The sequence below is a fragment of the Carassius gibelio genome, chromosome B22, assembly GCF_023724105.1.
Source record: "Carassius gibelio isolate Cgi1373 ecotype wild population from Czech Republic chromosome B22, carGib1.2-hapl.c, whole genome shotgun sequence".
Taxonomy (NCBI): domain Eukaryota; kingdom Metazoa; phylum Chordata; class Actinopteri; order Cypriniformes; family Cyprinidae; genus Carassius; species Carassius gibelio.
Genome location: NC_068417.1, coordinates 12,867,254 through 12,884,258, shown reverse-complemented (window position 1 = coordinate 12,884,258; position 17,005 = coordinate 12,867,254). Strand labels below are relative to the sequence as shown.

Sequence of the window (17,005 nt, the reverse complement as noted above, 5' to 3'; positions counted from 1 at the left end):
TTTGTAAATCATTTATTAGTTATAAACTATCTTTAGGTCTAAATAGTTTCATTTTAAATGGTTTCATTTTTGCACCGGAGTTTAGTCATATTCAGTTCCTGTGAAACACTGTCCCCGTGGGTGGAGTTGACGTGAATTCTCGTTAGTTTCCTTGTTGTGGGCGTTATCTTGAAACAACGCACAAACTAATGGAACTGAAAATATCAGTGCACGCTCCTCAAATCTCTAGCCCAGTGGTTCCCAACCTTTTTCAGCTCGCGGCCCACACAACCACACATGTTTGCGCGACCCACGTCAAAAAAATTAACTGACCCCGCTATTGTTGGATTAATAACTTAGTACTGAGAAGCTTGTTAACTGTATTTATTGAATGAACTAGGACTGTGCGATATGGACAAAAAAAAAAAAAAAAAACTATCGCATTTTCTTTGATCAATTTTGCGATTGTGACACACCGATATGCTTTTACAGTCATAAATGCATTCAGGATTAATTTGAAAAATATTTCCAAAAGAAAACCAATTAGAGCTTTATCAAAAAGTTGTAACGTCTCTAGAACAGACTTAAGGGAACAGACATGAACCGAGGGAAATGAACCAAGAGAAAACATTACCGTCTCCAGCCGCGAGAGGGCGCTCTATGCTGCTCAGTGCTCCTGTAGTCTACACTGAAAACATAGAGCGCCCTCTCGCGGCTGTAGACGGTAATGTTTTCTCTTGGTTCTTGGTTCTAAATAAATGTGACTTACAATCCAGTGCGATTTATATGTTTTTTTCCTCGTCATGACGTATTTTTTGGACTGATGCGGCTTATACTAAGGTGTGACTTATAGTCTGAATGAGGTGATGACTGCGTGCGTGGCGTCCTGGAGTACCGGCCGTTCTGTGATTCTCCAGATCACACAGATGGCCAGTCCGCCCCTGCTTCTCAGTTAACAACGGCTCTGTGTAGTAACAGCTGCTCTATGTGAAATCACGCACCTGAGGGAATTTACCGCTGATTAGAGAACTGGCTTTACTGACGAGATGCGCATAACGATCAGCCGATCGTGATCGGAGCAGTCCTAGTGTATTTATTGAATTATTCTGATAAAATGATAAAATAATTTTAAAAATATATAAAGTCACACTAAATGCACACTTATTCTGTCACATATTTTCAATTATTACTAAGATTTTAAAGTATCTTCTACAGAACATGACAGAGTTCTACAGAGTCATGCAACATTGAAACAACATGAGAGTGAGTTAATTAGTGAGTTAATAATTTGTATTTTTAAATGAACAGTTTTTTTTTTTCAAATGGACACCTTTCTCTTTATTGCATTTAGTTAACAGTCAAATACAGAGCTTAAAGCCCATCTTTCAAGTTGAAGATCCCTATGAAAGAACGTGTAGATAAATAGTGTAGGAACTCAATTTGTGTGAAGAAACGAATCATAAATGTGCATTAAAAAAAGTTTTCTAAAAGAAATTGTGAGTAAAATTACTTCCGCTGTCAAAAACGCTCTGATCGGAAGTGACGCAATGGCCGGTAAATCTCATCTCGTTGTAATTTGGTCAGTGCCGTATAATTATGAGCCGCCTAGGCGAGAGAGGGGTCAGGCAGAGTTAAGGGAAGGGTAAATGGACAGAGGAGAGAGATAGAGTTGTGGTGTGAGGAGAATCGGTGGAGTGACCACAGGCTATAGCTAGTTGTGGCTAATGTTGTCTCCATGTTTATCACATTGCAGTATCTTTAATAAATCATATTTAGCAATATTGCTGTCGATTTTGTTGTTTTTCAAGCATCCATGTAGATTGTCACCATCTATGCCAGCAACATGTCTTAAAATGTTTAATTTAGATCCCAGATTTTAAATGAATGTTGTAGGGTGTAGGCTTACATATGTGACGGTCAGCTAGTCTCAGATTTTGAATACAGAAGCTACATTTGTAATGGTGTATTTTCATTTAGATGTGAAAAAAAATCCATTCCATCGTTGTTTATTCAGGTTGAGCTTAGACCAAGAGCAGAGAGAGACACCCACTCCAGCTCAACATCTAGTCAACATCAGAGCTATTGCTATAATTTGGATGGTATGGTATCATGAGCCACAATTAAAGTCTCGTGACACTCATGCCAGGCGTTATTGTTGTTTTTGTCGAGTTTACGCGCGCCGATTGCTTTGGGCCGGGCCTAGTCAAAGTCCAGGGCCGTTTTTTAGTCCCAGTCCGTCCCTGGTCATGCTCATCAGGAAAGTGAGTGAAACACACACACAAACACACATTTTCATCAAATAATTTGTCATTAAAAGCGGCTCACTTCTGCGATTTGGTACGATTGCGTTCACATAAGCAGCGAACCGTACCAGAGTTCACATGAAGCGTACCCCAGAGCACCGTTTTTAAGCGGACTCGGGTACAGTTAACGGGTGCGCATCCGAGTACGGAAGACAGCGTTCACATCATCCAAACAAACTGAACTCTGACATCAATCGAACCCGGGTGCACACCAAAAGTGCTAGTGTGAAAGTACCCTTTAAGTTAATATTTCAATAATTTAACAACTCTCTTAATGTTGACAGTTCTCTGATGTGTATTAATAGTAACATGACATGCAGGTTATTTTTGGATCAAAATGTATTTTCGATGCTTCAGAATATTCTAACGGACCCTCTGATGTCACATGGACTACTTTGATGATGTTTTTCTTACCTTTCTGGACATGGACAGTGTACCGTACACACAGTTTAATGAAGCAGACTTGACTTGATTTTTCTGGACTTGTATATCAATGGAGTAAGGGGGTAATATATGCATTAAGATGTGGGTTAAATGCTGTAAATGAAGGGGCACAAGATCAACCATGAGACACAAGTGGCATATGTTTGTCTGATGGGTGAATGTGTAAATCATTGTTTGATTGAATATTATGCATTTGACTATTTTGTTCTTCTGGTCATTTCTTCAGGTGTGTCTGATGCTGGTTCAGATCGAGTGCAAATACTGGTGAAGGAGGGAGATCCAGTCACTCTACACACTGGTGTTGAAGTTAACCAACAAGACAGAGCGACATGGTATTTTAATGATGTTCGCATTGCTTACATCGATGGAGATATGAAGATCTGTACAGATGATGAGTGTCCTGAGGGATTCAGAGACAGACTGAAGCTGGATCATCAGACTGGATCTCTGACCATCATGAACATCAGAAACACAGACTCTGGAGAATATAAACTACTGATCAGCAGCAGCAACAGTGAAAAGATCTTCAACATTACTGTCACTGGTGAGTCATTTAATTAATGTTTAAATGCAGGTTATATGTTTATTTTTATTTTTTTTAAGTGGTGGCAAGTCTTTACCTGCTTCACAACAGTATAAATTGAATCTCAGTTTTCTCTACAATGGCTGTCTGATATTTTTAACAGTTTTTAAGTCAGAGTCAGTATTATTATCATGCTATCGTCAGCCTGTGAGACCGCTGATACACAATATTATTGAGCTGATTTATTGAATTATTGAATTACTTGATTTCAGAGTGAATCAACTCCAGCATAAGGCTGAAAGCAGCCTAATGTCCCATTAATGTTTTTAACATGACTGAAACTTTATTTATTTGTATTTGTATGCATTATATAAGGCTTACGATTGATTTAAAAAAAAAAAAAAAAAAAAAAAAAAAAAACACACAGCAACAGAAAACGAGCAAAGAACCGGTAAATGTTGTAGGATGTAGGCTTACATATGTGACGGTCAGCTAGTCTGGATAGGGATGGAAATGCTGTGCACTTCCGACAACATAGTTTATCGTGATTTTTTTTTTTTTTTTAGAAATTGCTAGCTGATTTTTAATCAGTAACTGCTTTCAGACCTAGGTGTCCGCATGTTCTGCTTTTGCAGATGTCAGGCGTTTGGGCCGTATATCTGAACAACATAACCGGCCAGCTGGAATTCCGAACTTAGCTGGCTTTCCGACGGACATTATGTAAATGAGCTCGCATGTACTGCGGAGTACGTGTATGAAAGCAGTGAGTCCGAACCGCGGATCGCTTGCGTCATCAAGCCAGCAGCTGTTTACCCTGTTGCTTGGTAACGACAGCGCAGGAGAAGGCGGCAAATGCATAACATTACTCTCTGCACTTTTATGTATTACGTTTTTGAACTGTTCGTTTTATTTATAAAGCTTCGGTGCATAACGGCAATTGCGTCTGTCTTACGAATTTACTGAAAATGCTTTAAAGGACGTTGAAGGCGAACATAAATGAGATGTACAGCTCTCTGCTTGCAGCGCGTCAGTCATGCTCAGGGGCGGACTGGCCATCTGTGTGATCTGGAGAATCACAGAACGGCCATTACTCCAGGACAGACGGCGGGCCGGTCCACCACCCACCACGCGTGCAGTCATCACCTGTTTATTTTCCCTCCGCTAATCTGTTTCACACTCCAGTACTGCAGGTGGCAGCAATGCACCTTTAAGTTGGATGCCAGCTGCACTGGCCGTGGCAGCCAAGTAAGAAGAATAAAAAGTGGAAGAGTAGGAAGAAATGAACAGCAACGACGTTAACATTAGATAGAAGAAGCATAGAAACAAACAAACAATATGCATAATGCGGCCGCGGGTAAAAAACGGAAAGAAAATGGTGGGGCTGAGAACGCGAGAGAAAAAAAGCCACAGCCAGATCCAGATTCAAGTATGGAACATGAGAAGAAAAAGAGTGTTACTTGCTAGGGATGATGTTAGGAAGTGATATTCAGGTTGATACATTTTCAGCTAAACTTCAACATTTTGGCTGTAAAATGCCACATGCAGTAGCTAATATTAAGAAATATGTTGTGCTTTTAAAAATGTTGGTAACATTACAGTTAATGCTTACAAACTTTGAAGATTTTAAATACAGAAGCTACATTTGTAATGGTGTATTTTCATTTAGATGTGAAAAAAATCCATTCCATCGTTGTTTATTCAGGTTGAGCTTAGACCAAGAGCAGAGAAAGACACCCACTCCAGCTCAACATCTAGTCAACATCAGTGCCATTAGGGCTGGGCGATATATCTAACGATATGATCATGCGCATCTAATCAGTAAAGCTGCTTCCGTGATCACCGCTAAAATCTCCATCACCTGCTTATAATTGGAGTGGCATTTAATAGACATCAGAGGTGGGACTTTCAAGTAACAAGCAAGTCTTCAAGTCATATCCAAGTCCTCAAAGGGTTAAAGTTAATGAGATAATTAAGTGACTAATTAAATGATGATTTTACATTAGTGATGAACTTCTGCTGTTAACAATCAACATCACTGAAGTAAAGAGAAACACAAGAACTACAACTGAATTTAGCCACAGCCTTCAACTGAAAAAAAAGTAAGAAAAAAAAAAACACTATGTCACCATAATTGTGGTCAAGGTTTGCTTTAGGTAGTCTCTTGACCCTTTTACTAATTCAAACCAATTTGATTCAAAACAATTTCAATATTGTATTCGTAACAAACATGTATGCATTGCTGAGTCAAACCTTTTAGTGACAGATGATCTTATGCTTTTTCTGCTTATAACTCATGTTGACTTGGATATCATGAGATAGTCTTCTTTGGATTGTTGACTGACATTCAGCTTTTACCAGAGTTGGGACTTTCAAGTCACAAGCAAGTCTTCAAGTCATATCCCAAGTCGTCAAAGGGTTAAAGTTAATGAGATAATTAAGTGACTAATTAAATGATGATTGTACATTAATGATGAACACCTGCTGTTATTGAGAATTACAGAGGATCAGATGTTGATGTTTTATTGGTTAAAGTGATGCAACCATAATGGAGATCAGTGTTTGCTTTAGTGGGGCTCTTGACCCTTGACTGTCATGTTAGATCTCTTTATGTAGCATTGCATGTGGTGCTGTAAAGCAGCGAGAAGAAATTAATCTGTATGTGATAGGTGGTCAGATTACAATCAAATTAACATTAGCTCTATTTAAGTTTAGCATAATCAACCCAGTAAAACTACACTATGGAAAAAAATTAAAGTAAGTGAATTTTAAATCTACTAAATCTACAAAATTTGAAAAGCTGTACTCTGTAGACACACACAGACATCAAGAACCAGCATATGACTCTCAACAGTGGTGACAATCAACAAAATGTTGCATGCTGGGTAAAACCTTAGTAAAAACTCCCGTCATGCACTGCAGTATGAAAAATTGTCACCACTGTTGAGGATCATGTGATAAGTGTGTTTGTCTAAAAACCTGAACTGATTGTCTCCTTTTGTGTCTTTCAACATTGAAGCATTGTGATTTTTATTTTTTTTTACTTCAGTTCAGTAATAGCTGAGTGTCAGTCTACTATCCAAAAATAAACACAATTTCATGATGTTCAGTCATCATGAGTTATAAGCAGAAAAAGCATAAGATCATCTGTTACTGCAAGGTTTGACTCAGCAATGCGTACATGTTTGTAGTGAAAACAATATTGCAATTGTTTTGAATCAAATTGGTTTGAATTAGTAAAAGGGTCAAGACACTACTTAAAGCAAACCTTGACCACAATTATGGTGACATAGTGTTTGTTTTTTTCTTTTACTTTTTCAGTTGAAGGCTGTGGCTAAATTCAGTTGTAGTTCTTGTGTTTCTCTTCACTTCAGTGATGTTGATTGTTAACAGCAGATGTTCATCACTAATGCACAATCGTCACTTAATTAGTCACTTAATTAACTCTTTAGCTTTAACCCTTTGAGGACTTGGATATGACTTGAAGACTTGCTTGTGACTTGAAAATCCCACCTCTGATAGACAGAGCCGTAGATCGCTGACAAGCCACGCCATATCGCGTTCATTATCGAAGGCGATTCATCTGCGATAATGAACGCGATATGGCGTGGCTTCTCAGCGATCTACGGCTCTGTCTATTAAATGCCACTCCAATTATAAGCAGGTGATGGCGATTTTAGCGGTGATCACGGAAGCAGCTTTACTGATTAGATGCGCATGATCATATCGTTAGATATATCGCCCAGCCCTAACTACTTTGATGATGTTTTTATTACCTTTCTGGACATGGACAGTATACCGTACACACAGCTTCAATGGAGGGACTGAGAGCTCTCAAGTTCAAGTTCAAGTCTGCTTTATTGTCAATTTCCACATGTACAGTACATACATACAGAGAATCGAAATTGCGTTACTCTCAGACCCCGGTGCATACAGATAACATTAACATTAAAGCCTAAAAAAATAACTAGATCAAATATAAAAATGTAAAAACAACTATACAATAAGGGAATGATATAAAAAAAGACATATAATAAAATTAAAAATAAAGTTAAATAAAGCAGCGCAAGGCAAATGACAGATATAGTGCAAATCAATGAAGTGAACAACAGTGCAGTTAAAAGATTTTTTTAGTGCAAAAAAAATCACTTATTCAAAATATCTTAAGTCTAATTAAAGTGACAAGTGAGAAGTGACCAAGAGCAGTTATTTTATTTAACTGACTGATGAGGTAGTGGAATGACGTCAGTTCCATGCCGAATGAGGTAGTGAGCAGGACAATGCTGCACAAGTGACTTGTGCATGCCATCATATAATAATTAGTGTGGGGGGTGTGGGGGGGTGGGGGGGAGTTCAGCTTCCTGACAGCCTGGTGGATGAAGCTGTCCTTCAGTCTGCTGGTCCTGGCCTGGAGACTCCGCAGTCTCCTCCCTGATGGTAGCAGGCTGAAAAAGATGTGTGATGGGTGAGCTCACCTCACTCCTGTAATTTGTCTCATCTTTGTTGCTATTGAGGCCCACCACAGTCGTGTCATCCGCAAACTTAATGAAGAGGTTGGAGCTCTGTGACGGTGTGCAGTCATGGGTCAGCAGAGTGAAGAGGAGGGGGCTCAGCACACATCCTTGGGGGGCCCCAGTGTTCAGTGTGATGGTGCTGGATGTGTTACTGCCGACCCGTACTGCCTGAGGTCTTCCAGTCAGAAAGTCCAACAGCCAGTTGCACAGCGAAGTGTTGAGCCCCAGCTGAATCAGTTTGTAGATGAGCTGTTGAGGGATGATCGTGTTGAATGCTGAACTGAAGTCTATGAACAACATTCTGACATATGAGTCCTTTTTGTCCAGATGGGTGAGTGCTGAGTGGACGGCAGTGGAGATGGCATCATCGGTCGACCGGTTGGACCGATATGCAAACTGGAAGGGGTCCAGGGGGGGAGGGCAGACTTGATGTGGTGCATGACTAGCCGTTCAAAGCACTTCATGAGAATGGGGGTAAGTGCAACAGGACGGTAGTCATTGAAGCAGGATGGAGATGGCTTCTTTGGGACTGGGATGATGGTAGTGGTTTTAAAGCATGTGGGAACAACAGCCTGACTCAGTGAGATGTTGAAGATGTCTGTGAAGACATCAGTGAGTTCTGCTGCACAGTCTCTCAGTACACACCCAGGGATGTTGTCAGGACCCGGAGCTTTGCGTGCATTGATCCTGCTGAAGGATCTCCTCACGCTGTCTGGGGTCAGCGTCATCACCTGGTCGCCGGGAGGAGGTGGAGTCTTTCTTTGCAGTGGTGCTGTTTTGTTGCTCAAAGCGAGCGAAGAAGGTGTTCAGCTCGTTCAGCAGAGAGATGTTGTTGTCACAGGTCCGTGGTGGGGGCTTGTAGTCCGTAATGGTCTGTATCCCCTGCCACAGGTTCCTAGTGTCTCTGCTGTCGCTGAATTGATGAGCTATCCTCCTGGAGTGTTGTCTCTTAGCCTCTCTGATGCCACGGGACAGGTTGGCCCTAGCTGTTCTCAGGCCCACCTCATCTCCAGCTCTGAAGGCAGCGTTCTGTGTCTTCAGGAGTCTGTAGACCTCCCCCGTCATCCATGGCTTCTGGTTGGCCCGGACAGTGATGGTTTTTGTGACCGTTACATCATCAATACACTTATTGATGTAGGCAGTGACAGTCTCAGAGTACCCCTGGAGATTAGTGGAGTTATTGTATGTGGCAGTCAGTTGTGTTGAAGCAGTCCTGAAGAACATCTGATGATCCTTCTGGCCACACTTTAATCTGTTTGTAAACTGGTTTGGCGACCTTAATGAGCGGTCTGTATGCAGGCATTAGCATAACAGTGATGTGGTCTGAGGCTCCTAGGTGGGGGAGGGGGAGGGCTTTGTAAGCTCCTCTCTGTGTGGTGTAAACAAAGTCCAAAATGTTATTACCTCGTGTTGGAAAGTTGATGTGCTGGTGTATTTTTGGAAACACACTCTTAAGGTCAGCATGGTTGAAATCCCCAGCTATGATGAGAAAAGCATCGGGGTGTGCTGTCTGCTGCTCACTGATGTGCTGGTACAGTTCATTTAGTGCGTCGTTCCTGTTGCAGATGTTGTTTGGGGGAATGTAAACTGAAATGAGCAGTATAGCAGTATATTCCCTCGGCCGGCACTTAATAATCATAAACTCAACCAGGGGTGAGCAGTGTTTGCTGATCACAACAGTATCGCGGCACCACGCGTCATTGATGTAAACACAAAGCCCGCCGCCGCGGGTTTTTCCTCCTGCGACGAGAGCTTTGTCCGCTCGATAGCACGTCAGCTGGTCGAGCTGAATAGCGCCATCTGGAACGCTGTTGCTGAGCCATGTTTCCGTGAACACAAAAACACAACAGTCTCTTACAGTCCTCTGAGTTGAACGTAGTAATCGGATGTAGTCCAGTTTATTATCCAACGAGCGTACGTTAGCCAGTATGATGGTGGGGATAGATGGCTTGTGTGGGTTAGCCGTTAGCCTAGCCCGGATACCTCCGCGCTTCCCCCTCTTCTGCTTCCTCTCACGCCGCTTGTGGCGCCTCCGCTGCGGGCGAGATGCAGTATTGGGGGTCGGTGATGGTGAAGGCCTCCGTAGCAGATCGAGATCCCGCAGCTGTTCCGCGTGCGCAGAGTTTAACTGTAAAAATGCGGTCCTGCCGACATCGAGCAGAAACTCGCGACTGTATTTGCGCTTACAGACAGGTAGACGCGACGACAACGTACAAAAACACTGCGACTCACAAGACAAAAAACACGAAAACACTGTTCTGTCGGGACAGAGAGAAGCCGCTGCGTGTGGACGCGCCGCCATCTTGTTATGGCGGACTAAATCTAAAATATCTTAAACTGTGTTCTGAAGATAAACGGAGGTCTCACGGGTTATTTGTTTTTACATGCATTTATATTTGATCTAGATTTTTGGCTGTACTGTTAGTGTTATCTGTATGCACCAGGAGCCTGAGAGTAATGCAATTCAATTCTCTGTATGTATGTACTGTTCATTTGGAAGAATTGACAATAAAGCAGACTTTACTTGACTTGTCTGGACTTGTATATAAATGGAGTAAGGGGGTAATATATGCATTAAGATGTGGGTTAAATGCTGTAAATGAAGGGGCACAAGATCAACGATAAGACACAAGTTGCATATGTTTGTCTGATGGGTGAATGTGTAAATCATTGTTTGATTGAATATTATGCATTTGACTATTTTGTTCTTCCGGGCATTTCTTAGGTGTGTCTGATGTTGGTTCAGATCGAGTGCAAATACTGGTGAAGGAGGGAGATCCAGTCACTCTACACACTGGTGTTGAAGTTAACCAACAAGACAGAGCGACATGGTATTTTAATGATGTTCGCATTGCTTACAGCAATGGAGTTCCAAAGATCTGTACAGATGATGAGTGTCCTGAGGGATTCAGAGACAGACTGAAGCTGGATCATCAGACTGGATCTCTGACCATCATGAACATCAGAAACACAGACTCTGGAGAATATAAACTACTGATCAGCAGCAGCAACAGTGAAAAGATCTTCAACATTACTGTCACTGGTGAGTCGTTTAATTAATGTTTAAATGCAGGTTATATGTTTATTTTTATTTTTTTTAAGTGGTGGCAAGTCTTTACCTGCTTCACAACAGTATAAATTGAATCTCAGTTTTCTCTACAATGGCTGTCTGATATTTTTAACAGTTTTTAAGTCAGAGTCAGTATTATTATCATGCTATCGTCAGCCTGTGAGACCGCTGATACACAATATTATTGAGCTGATTTATTGAATTATTGAATTACTTGATTTCAGAGTGAATCAACTCCAGCATAAGGCTGAAAGCAGCCTAATGTTCCCTTAACATTTTTAACATGACTGAATTTTATATATTTGTATTTAACATGATAACAGTTTAATAAAAACATTGAAAGTTACAAATTATATAATGCTTACATTTGTTTAAAAAAAACAGCAACACAAAACGAGCAAAAGAACATCATCACTGACCTGACAAGTCTTGTCAGCACAAAAAACACTCACATTATAATAAGTAAAATAGTCTAAACTGTATGATTAATAAATCTCATACATATGCATTTTGTTTGTTTATGATGAGAATTTGCAATAAAGCAGATTTGGGTCTGAATGCCTCTGATTGGCCAATGCATTCATAAACTCAATGGAATCGTGTGTGAGGGTTTATAATCTTTACAACACTGTAAAACACGTAAAAAGAAATATGATGAAACAAATAAACCCTAATATTAATTAGATAATTCAGTCTGACTGTCAGTGGTGAGTCATTTAATATTATTTAGCCTTAAATAATTGCATTTTCTTTTTGAACCGTTTGAACCGTGATCTCTAGTTTATTGCCTTTTCCTGTACAGTGTTAATGATTTGTTACAATGTGGTTATTTTATTTCATTTTTATTTCTAAACCTTCGCTCTGACTGGTGCTGTGTTTCTTTATCTTAAACAGCTGATGATACAGTAATGTGATGCTGCAGGGAGTTTGTTCTCTGTTTTTACAGGATTTCCAGCAGCTGTGAATGAACAGAACTGATATAATAACTTACTCCTTCAAGATCAAGTTTTGTGTCTTTTGTGTTTCATTTTAATTCTCTTGTTTTTGAGACTCAAATGCTGACAAAAACGAGAAAGATTCCCAAAAGGAAAAACAGGAAAATATTGATACAAGTATGTGTCATCCCCCTTCCTTTTTTTTTTTTTGGTCAAATTATTAAAGTAAATTTGTTTGATGGGGCCATTTTTTTTCATATATCTGTCTGTTACATTCAAGTTTGTCAGCTATATATATATATATATATATATATATATATATATATATTTTTTTTTTTAATATAATTGTATTTATTAATTAATTTATTTATATAAAAAAAAAAAAATAGGTTGATGACCAAAAAACTAAAAGGAAAGAAAAAGAGAAAGAAATTGAAGAAACTTTTACATTAAAATAGATATAAGGGGAAATAAAAGGACAAGAGGCCTAAATAAACAGTATATTGCAGAAATCAATATATTGTCTGGAAATAATACACAGATAAAAAGATGTGTTTCAATCTGGATCTATAAAGAGTTACTTAGAGGCTCATCTGACGTCTTCTGGAAGATGGTTTCATCTCTTCATGTTTTAAATGAACTAGATGTGAACTAATCTGAGAGCTCTGTTTGTTTTTAAACCATTAATAATCTGAAATAATCTCTGTATATTATATATTAGGGGTGTCCCCGACTAAGCATTTTCATAGTCAAATCTGAATATTCGAATCTTGCTGATATTCGTCTGATAGTCGAATCAGATGTTTGGGGGCGGGGCAAAATACATTGAGTCAAGTCAGACATTCGACAGCCATAATTACTGATGTTAACACAAACAGGGGAAATGTGTAACAAATACCTCGCAGATACAAACGGGGTAAATAATGTTTTTATGTTTTGATTAAAAGATAGTTAACACTAAACGTCAGCGAAACCCTAACAATTCACAATGTTTACAATAGTGCTCTCATTATAAAGTTAGCCTATATGAGAGTAGTTATTAATGTTCTGCATTTCTGTTTTGAGCTGCACGCGCTGAAGATGACCAGTAGAGGGACGCATTTGATAGCAAGTTTTTAATCAATGGGATTAAACTCATAATTTAATGAAGCTAGAATATGCTTCTTTATTCATACAACATAACATTAATATTAAGACTTATAGGCTATTTGCAAAAAGATCCCGAATGCACATGAACATATCTGCGCGGCTCTGAATGAACTAATTTTGTGGAAGTGTTCTTCACGAAACAGTGTGCAGAAACACAGCAGATAGACTACAAAATTTCACAGCGTTTTATTATAATGGTGTTCTCATTATAATGGTATGGGTGTGACAACTGTCAGATTCACTCACACTAATGATGGTCTGTCTTCAGCTGTTCCAGATCCAGGTCTGTCTTCAGGTGTTGTAACAGGATTTGTTGTTGGTGTTCTGCTGCTGGCTGTTGTTGTTGTTGTTGGTGTGATGATCTTTCGCAAGAGGAGCTCCAGAGATGGCAAGTATCAGCTACAGATACTGTACTGAGAGGAAAACCTTTTCACTTTGCAAAATTAGTATTTAATTGTGTGATGATTTTTTTTTTTCAAACAGACATGAAGAAAATCAAACAAGTGCCAGAACTAGAGTCTAATGATGAGGTAAGATACTGCAGTACTGTAGTGTGTGTTTAGATCTGTGTTTGATTTCACCTGCACTGACGAAATCATCTCCAGAAGAAACACATTTAAAACAGTTTAATTCTCTGATTGATGACAGATGTGCTGTAGATGGCATTGTTCATTTCTGTCTCTTTATTTTCTGTCCATCTTTCTTACAGACACGGAGTGAAAAAAGTCTTGTGACCTGAGAGGATCACAACAGCTTGGGCAAAAAACAAGCTCCTTGTATGCGTAAAAAAGCAAAATAAGTTTGAACTGAAACATAACTAATATTAACTTTGTGATGCTCACAGTCATATAATCTTTCTTGTTCATTTCTAATTTTATCATTTGTGATGTGATCTAGAAAAACCCAACACATAGTGAATTTTTAACAAAAGTTATGGCCGTCTGAAATTGGCTGATTATGATTTTCCGGAATGTAATTTTGGGTTTCTACTTAACGATCGTTTTCAGTTTTCTGTTGTTTATCATGATGAACATAGTCTCTGAACTTCTGATCAGCCCTTGTATGTTTGGATAGTAAGTAAGTAAGCTTTATTTCTATAGCACTTTTCACAGACAAAAAAGTCACAAAGTGCTTCACAAAATTAATTAAAATATACACTTAACAGATATACTCATGCACATAACATACAGATATACACAAATACACAAAAACATACAAAATCATATTGCTAATTAAATGCTTGTCTAAAAAGATGCGTCTTAAAGCTGCTGTAGGGAACTTTTGTAAAAAAATATTTTTTACATATTTATTAAACCTGTCATTATGTCCTGACAGTAGAATATGAGACAGATAATCTGTGAAAAAAATCAAGCTCCTCTGGCTCCTCCCAGTGGTCCTATTGCCATTTGCAGTTACTGACCGCTCCCGGTAAGAAACAACCAATCAGAGCTGCGGTCCGTAACTTTGTTTGTGTTCAAAATGTAGAAAAATGTATATAATAAGTGAGTACACCATGAATCCATTTTCCAAACCGTGTTTTTAGCTTGTCCTGAATCACTAGGGTGCACCTATAATAAGTGTTTATATCCGGACTATTTTAGATTGCTTCAGGGATACCGCGGCAGAGTAACCCAGTGCCTTTGTGATTCTTCATAGACATAAACAGAGAGAAGTAGTTCTGGCTACGATGTTCTTCCGCAAGACGCAAGCAGTTCTGTTTATTAACCGCTAGAGCGTCAAACGTTACCTACCGCAGCTTTAAGGCATTTTTTAAAAGCTTCCACTGAATCCAAAGCTCTCAAGGCTAATGGAAGGGAGTTCCAGAGCCTTGGAGCCACCACACAGAAGGCTCGGTCACCTCTTGTTTTAAAACCTCTGCAGCGTGTTCTTAAAACGTGATAGCACCTCTGCAGCGTTTTTTTTTAACATGAGAGAAACACAAGTCTTGTCAGCTTGCTGCAATAAATAGTTATTTTTCTGAACTAAACGAGTGCATTTTGACAATATATTTTCAGAGATTATAGACAAGATGTTATAGAATAATTATTGAATGAAACCCTAATTTTCACACACACACACACACACACAAAAAAAAAAAAAAAAAAAAAAAAAAATATATATATATATATATATATATATATATATATATATATATATATATATATATATATATTTGCGTGACATCAGATGGGTTTTCCCAGATCACTTCACATTTTAAAAATTTGTCTGCAGTTTGTTATAGTTCATGTAATAAGTACTTTTTAGTTTATATTTGTGTATTACTTTTAAACAATAAATGAATGTGAAATCCCAAATAAATGTCTTGTCTAAATTTATACAGCAGATGCTTTGTGATTATTAAAATGATGAAAATAGCTAAAAAGCTCATTTATCAGAAACAAAGAATCAGTTGAGCTCGCTGATGAAGATGAATCAATGTTTGTAGCATCAAAACAAGGACAAAAAAACACCGTTCATAGCTTTTACTTTGACAGAAGTTGACAAAAAGAAAAGAGCTGTAATAACTTTAAAAGCAGTTGCTGTTGTGGATTCTGGAAGTTCAAATCTTCATTTCTAGATAAGAAAAGGACTTTTGATGATTCTGTATGTAAACTTGTACATGTGAAGATAAGTTTGTGTGTTGTTGTCCTCCTCAGACTAAAGTGTGTACTGCTCTGATTTATATCAGAGAAATTACTATCCTATATATTAAATATTAAATCCTTATAGAAAAAAAAAAATGAATAGGAAAAATACTTCCAGAACTAAGGCTACTGAAACTGTCGCTTTATTGCACTTATATTGTCTCATAATAAATTTTACACTTGGTTTTAAATAAACTGTTTAATGCTGCAAATGTTTCTATTCAACCATAATTTAAGTCTGAATCTGAATTTTGATTCTGGTTATTTTATTATGGCGTTCCTGCAGTTATAATATAGGCATGTGTATGATTCATAGATGTATATCAGTTCAGTAAATATTCAGTTTTAGTTTAATTCTAGGATGATTTATTGGTGTGACAAATATTACATTTGTATTTTCATGGTGGCTGCAAACAGTTATAAAACAAAATGAAAATAGTAACATTACATAAATTAATAATTATATATATATAAACTGTAAATAACAGAAATAGTATTAAAGAAGAAAATGAAATAGGGGTGAGATGAGACACTTATCCCACGAGACAGACAAGATATGAGACTGGATTCAGAGATGAGACAAGAATTTGAAACACAAAATGCTAAAAAAAAAAAAAATTATAATAAAAACTTTATGAAATTACACTTTTTTAAAATTAATTATATGCAATAATAAACAACAAGTAAATCAAAGCTGCACGATTCTCTTATGATTCTGAACAAAAAGATATTAGTAAACTAAACAAATGGCGAGTGAATGGAGTCATTGCCTCAATTCATAAAGACTTGTTTCACAGCTAGAATCTCCAGAAAGAATGATTCAGTCACAAATACTTTTTTAAACGGGCAGATATCTCCACCTACTGGCGGATAAACGTCATAATGTATACAAGTGTGAAGATACTTTCGTTTTGATCGCTTCTGTAAAGACTAAGTGTTTATACCCGAACTATAAACTTTTATCCCAGTTCTTCTGTTATTTAAATGTATATAACACAGAAATAATGATGTGTGGTTGAAAAGGCTGTTTTATGGTTGATCTGACTGAACTAGTCACATCCCTAAAATGAAACATTACAGATTGTTCATCGCTTTGGCCACATGATGGTTCCAAAAACACCAGATTCAGGTTATAAACCCTTTCTGATCCAATTCAGTGGAAAACGTTGGTAAAAGCTTCGTTTCGCCATCACTAAACAAGTTTAGACCACTCTCTTATATCTTTAAAAATAAAACTACAATATATGTCTTAATATTTATGATATATAAACATCATATTATTGATATAAATAATAGAACAGGATGTCAAAAAAGTATCTTTTGTTCTTTTAATCTCTAGCAGATCTGACCAATCGGATCACAGCTTCAACTGTATCTGCAATGATGGATGTAGACTTCTGTAAATAAATAGCATTTTCAATAAGCTGACTTTAGTCTCCAGATGAA

The 17,005-nt window shown here is 38.0% G+C and overlaps 1 protein-coding gene across 2 annotated transcripts in view; it reads left to right on the top strand.

Annotated features, from left to right (window-relative positions):
* The window catches only part of LOC127987098 (uncharacterized), a 16,859-nt gene extending 1,097 nt beyond the window's left edge, over positions 1 to 15,762 (top strand). Inside the window, exons 2-6 of one of the 2 annotated variants that reach the window (XM_052589392.1) lie at positions 2,953 to 3,270; positions 10,486 to 10,803; positions 13,183 to 13,302; positions 13,398 to 13,444; positions 13,624 to 15,762. In XM_052589392.1, coding sequence (XP_052445352.1) covers positions 2,953 to 3,270; positions 10,486 to 10,803; positions 13,183 to 13,302; positions 13,398 to 13,444; positions 13,624 to 13,653 — 833 coding nt within the window. In that variant the 3' untranslated portion in view covers positions 13,654 to 15,762. Of the gene's footprint in view, positions 1 to 2,952; positions 3,271 to 10,485; positions 10,804 to 11,879; positions 12,005 to 13,182; positions 13,303 to 13,397; positions 13,445 to 13,623 lie in introns of those variants that run through there. The other variant, XM_052589393.1, reaches the window with a different exon arrangement.
* Positions 15,763 to 17,005: the final 1,243 nt, after the last annotated feature.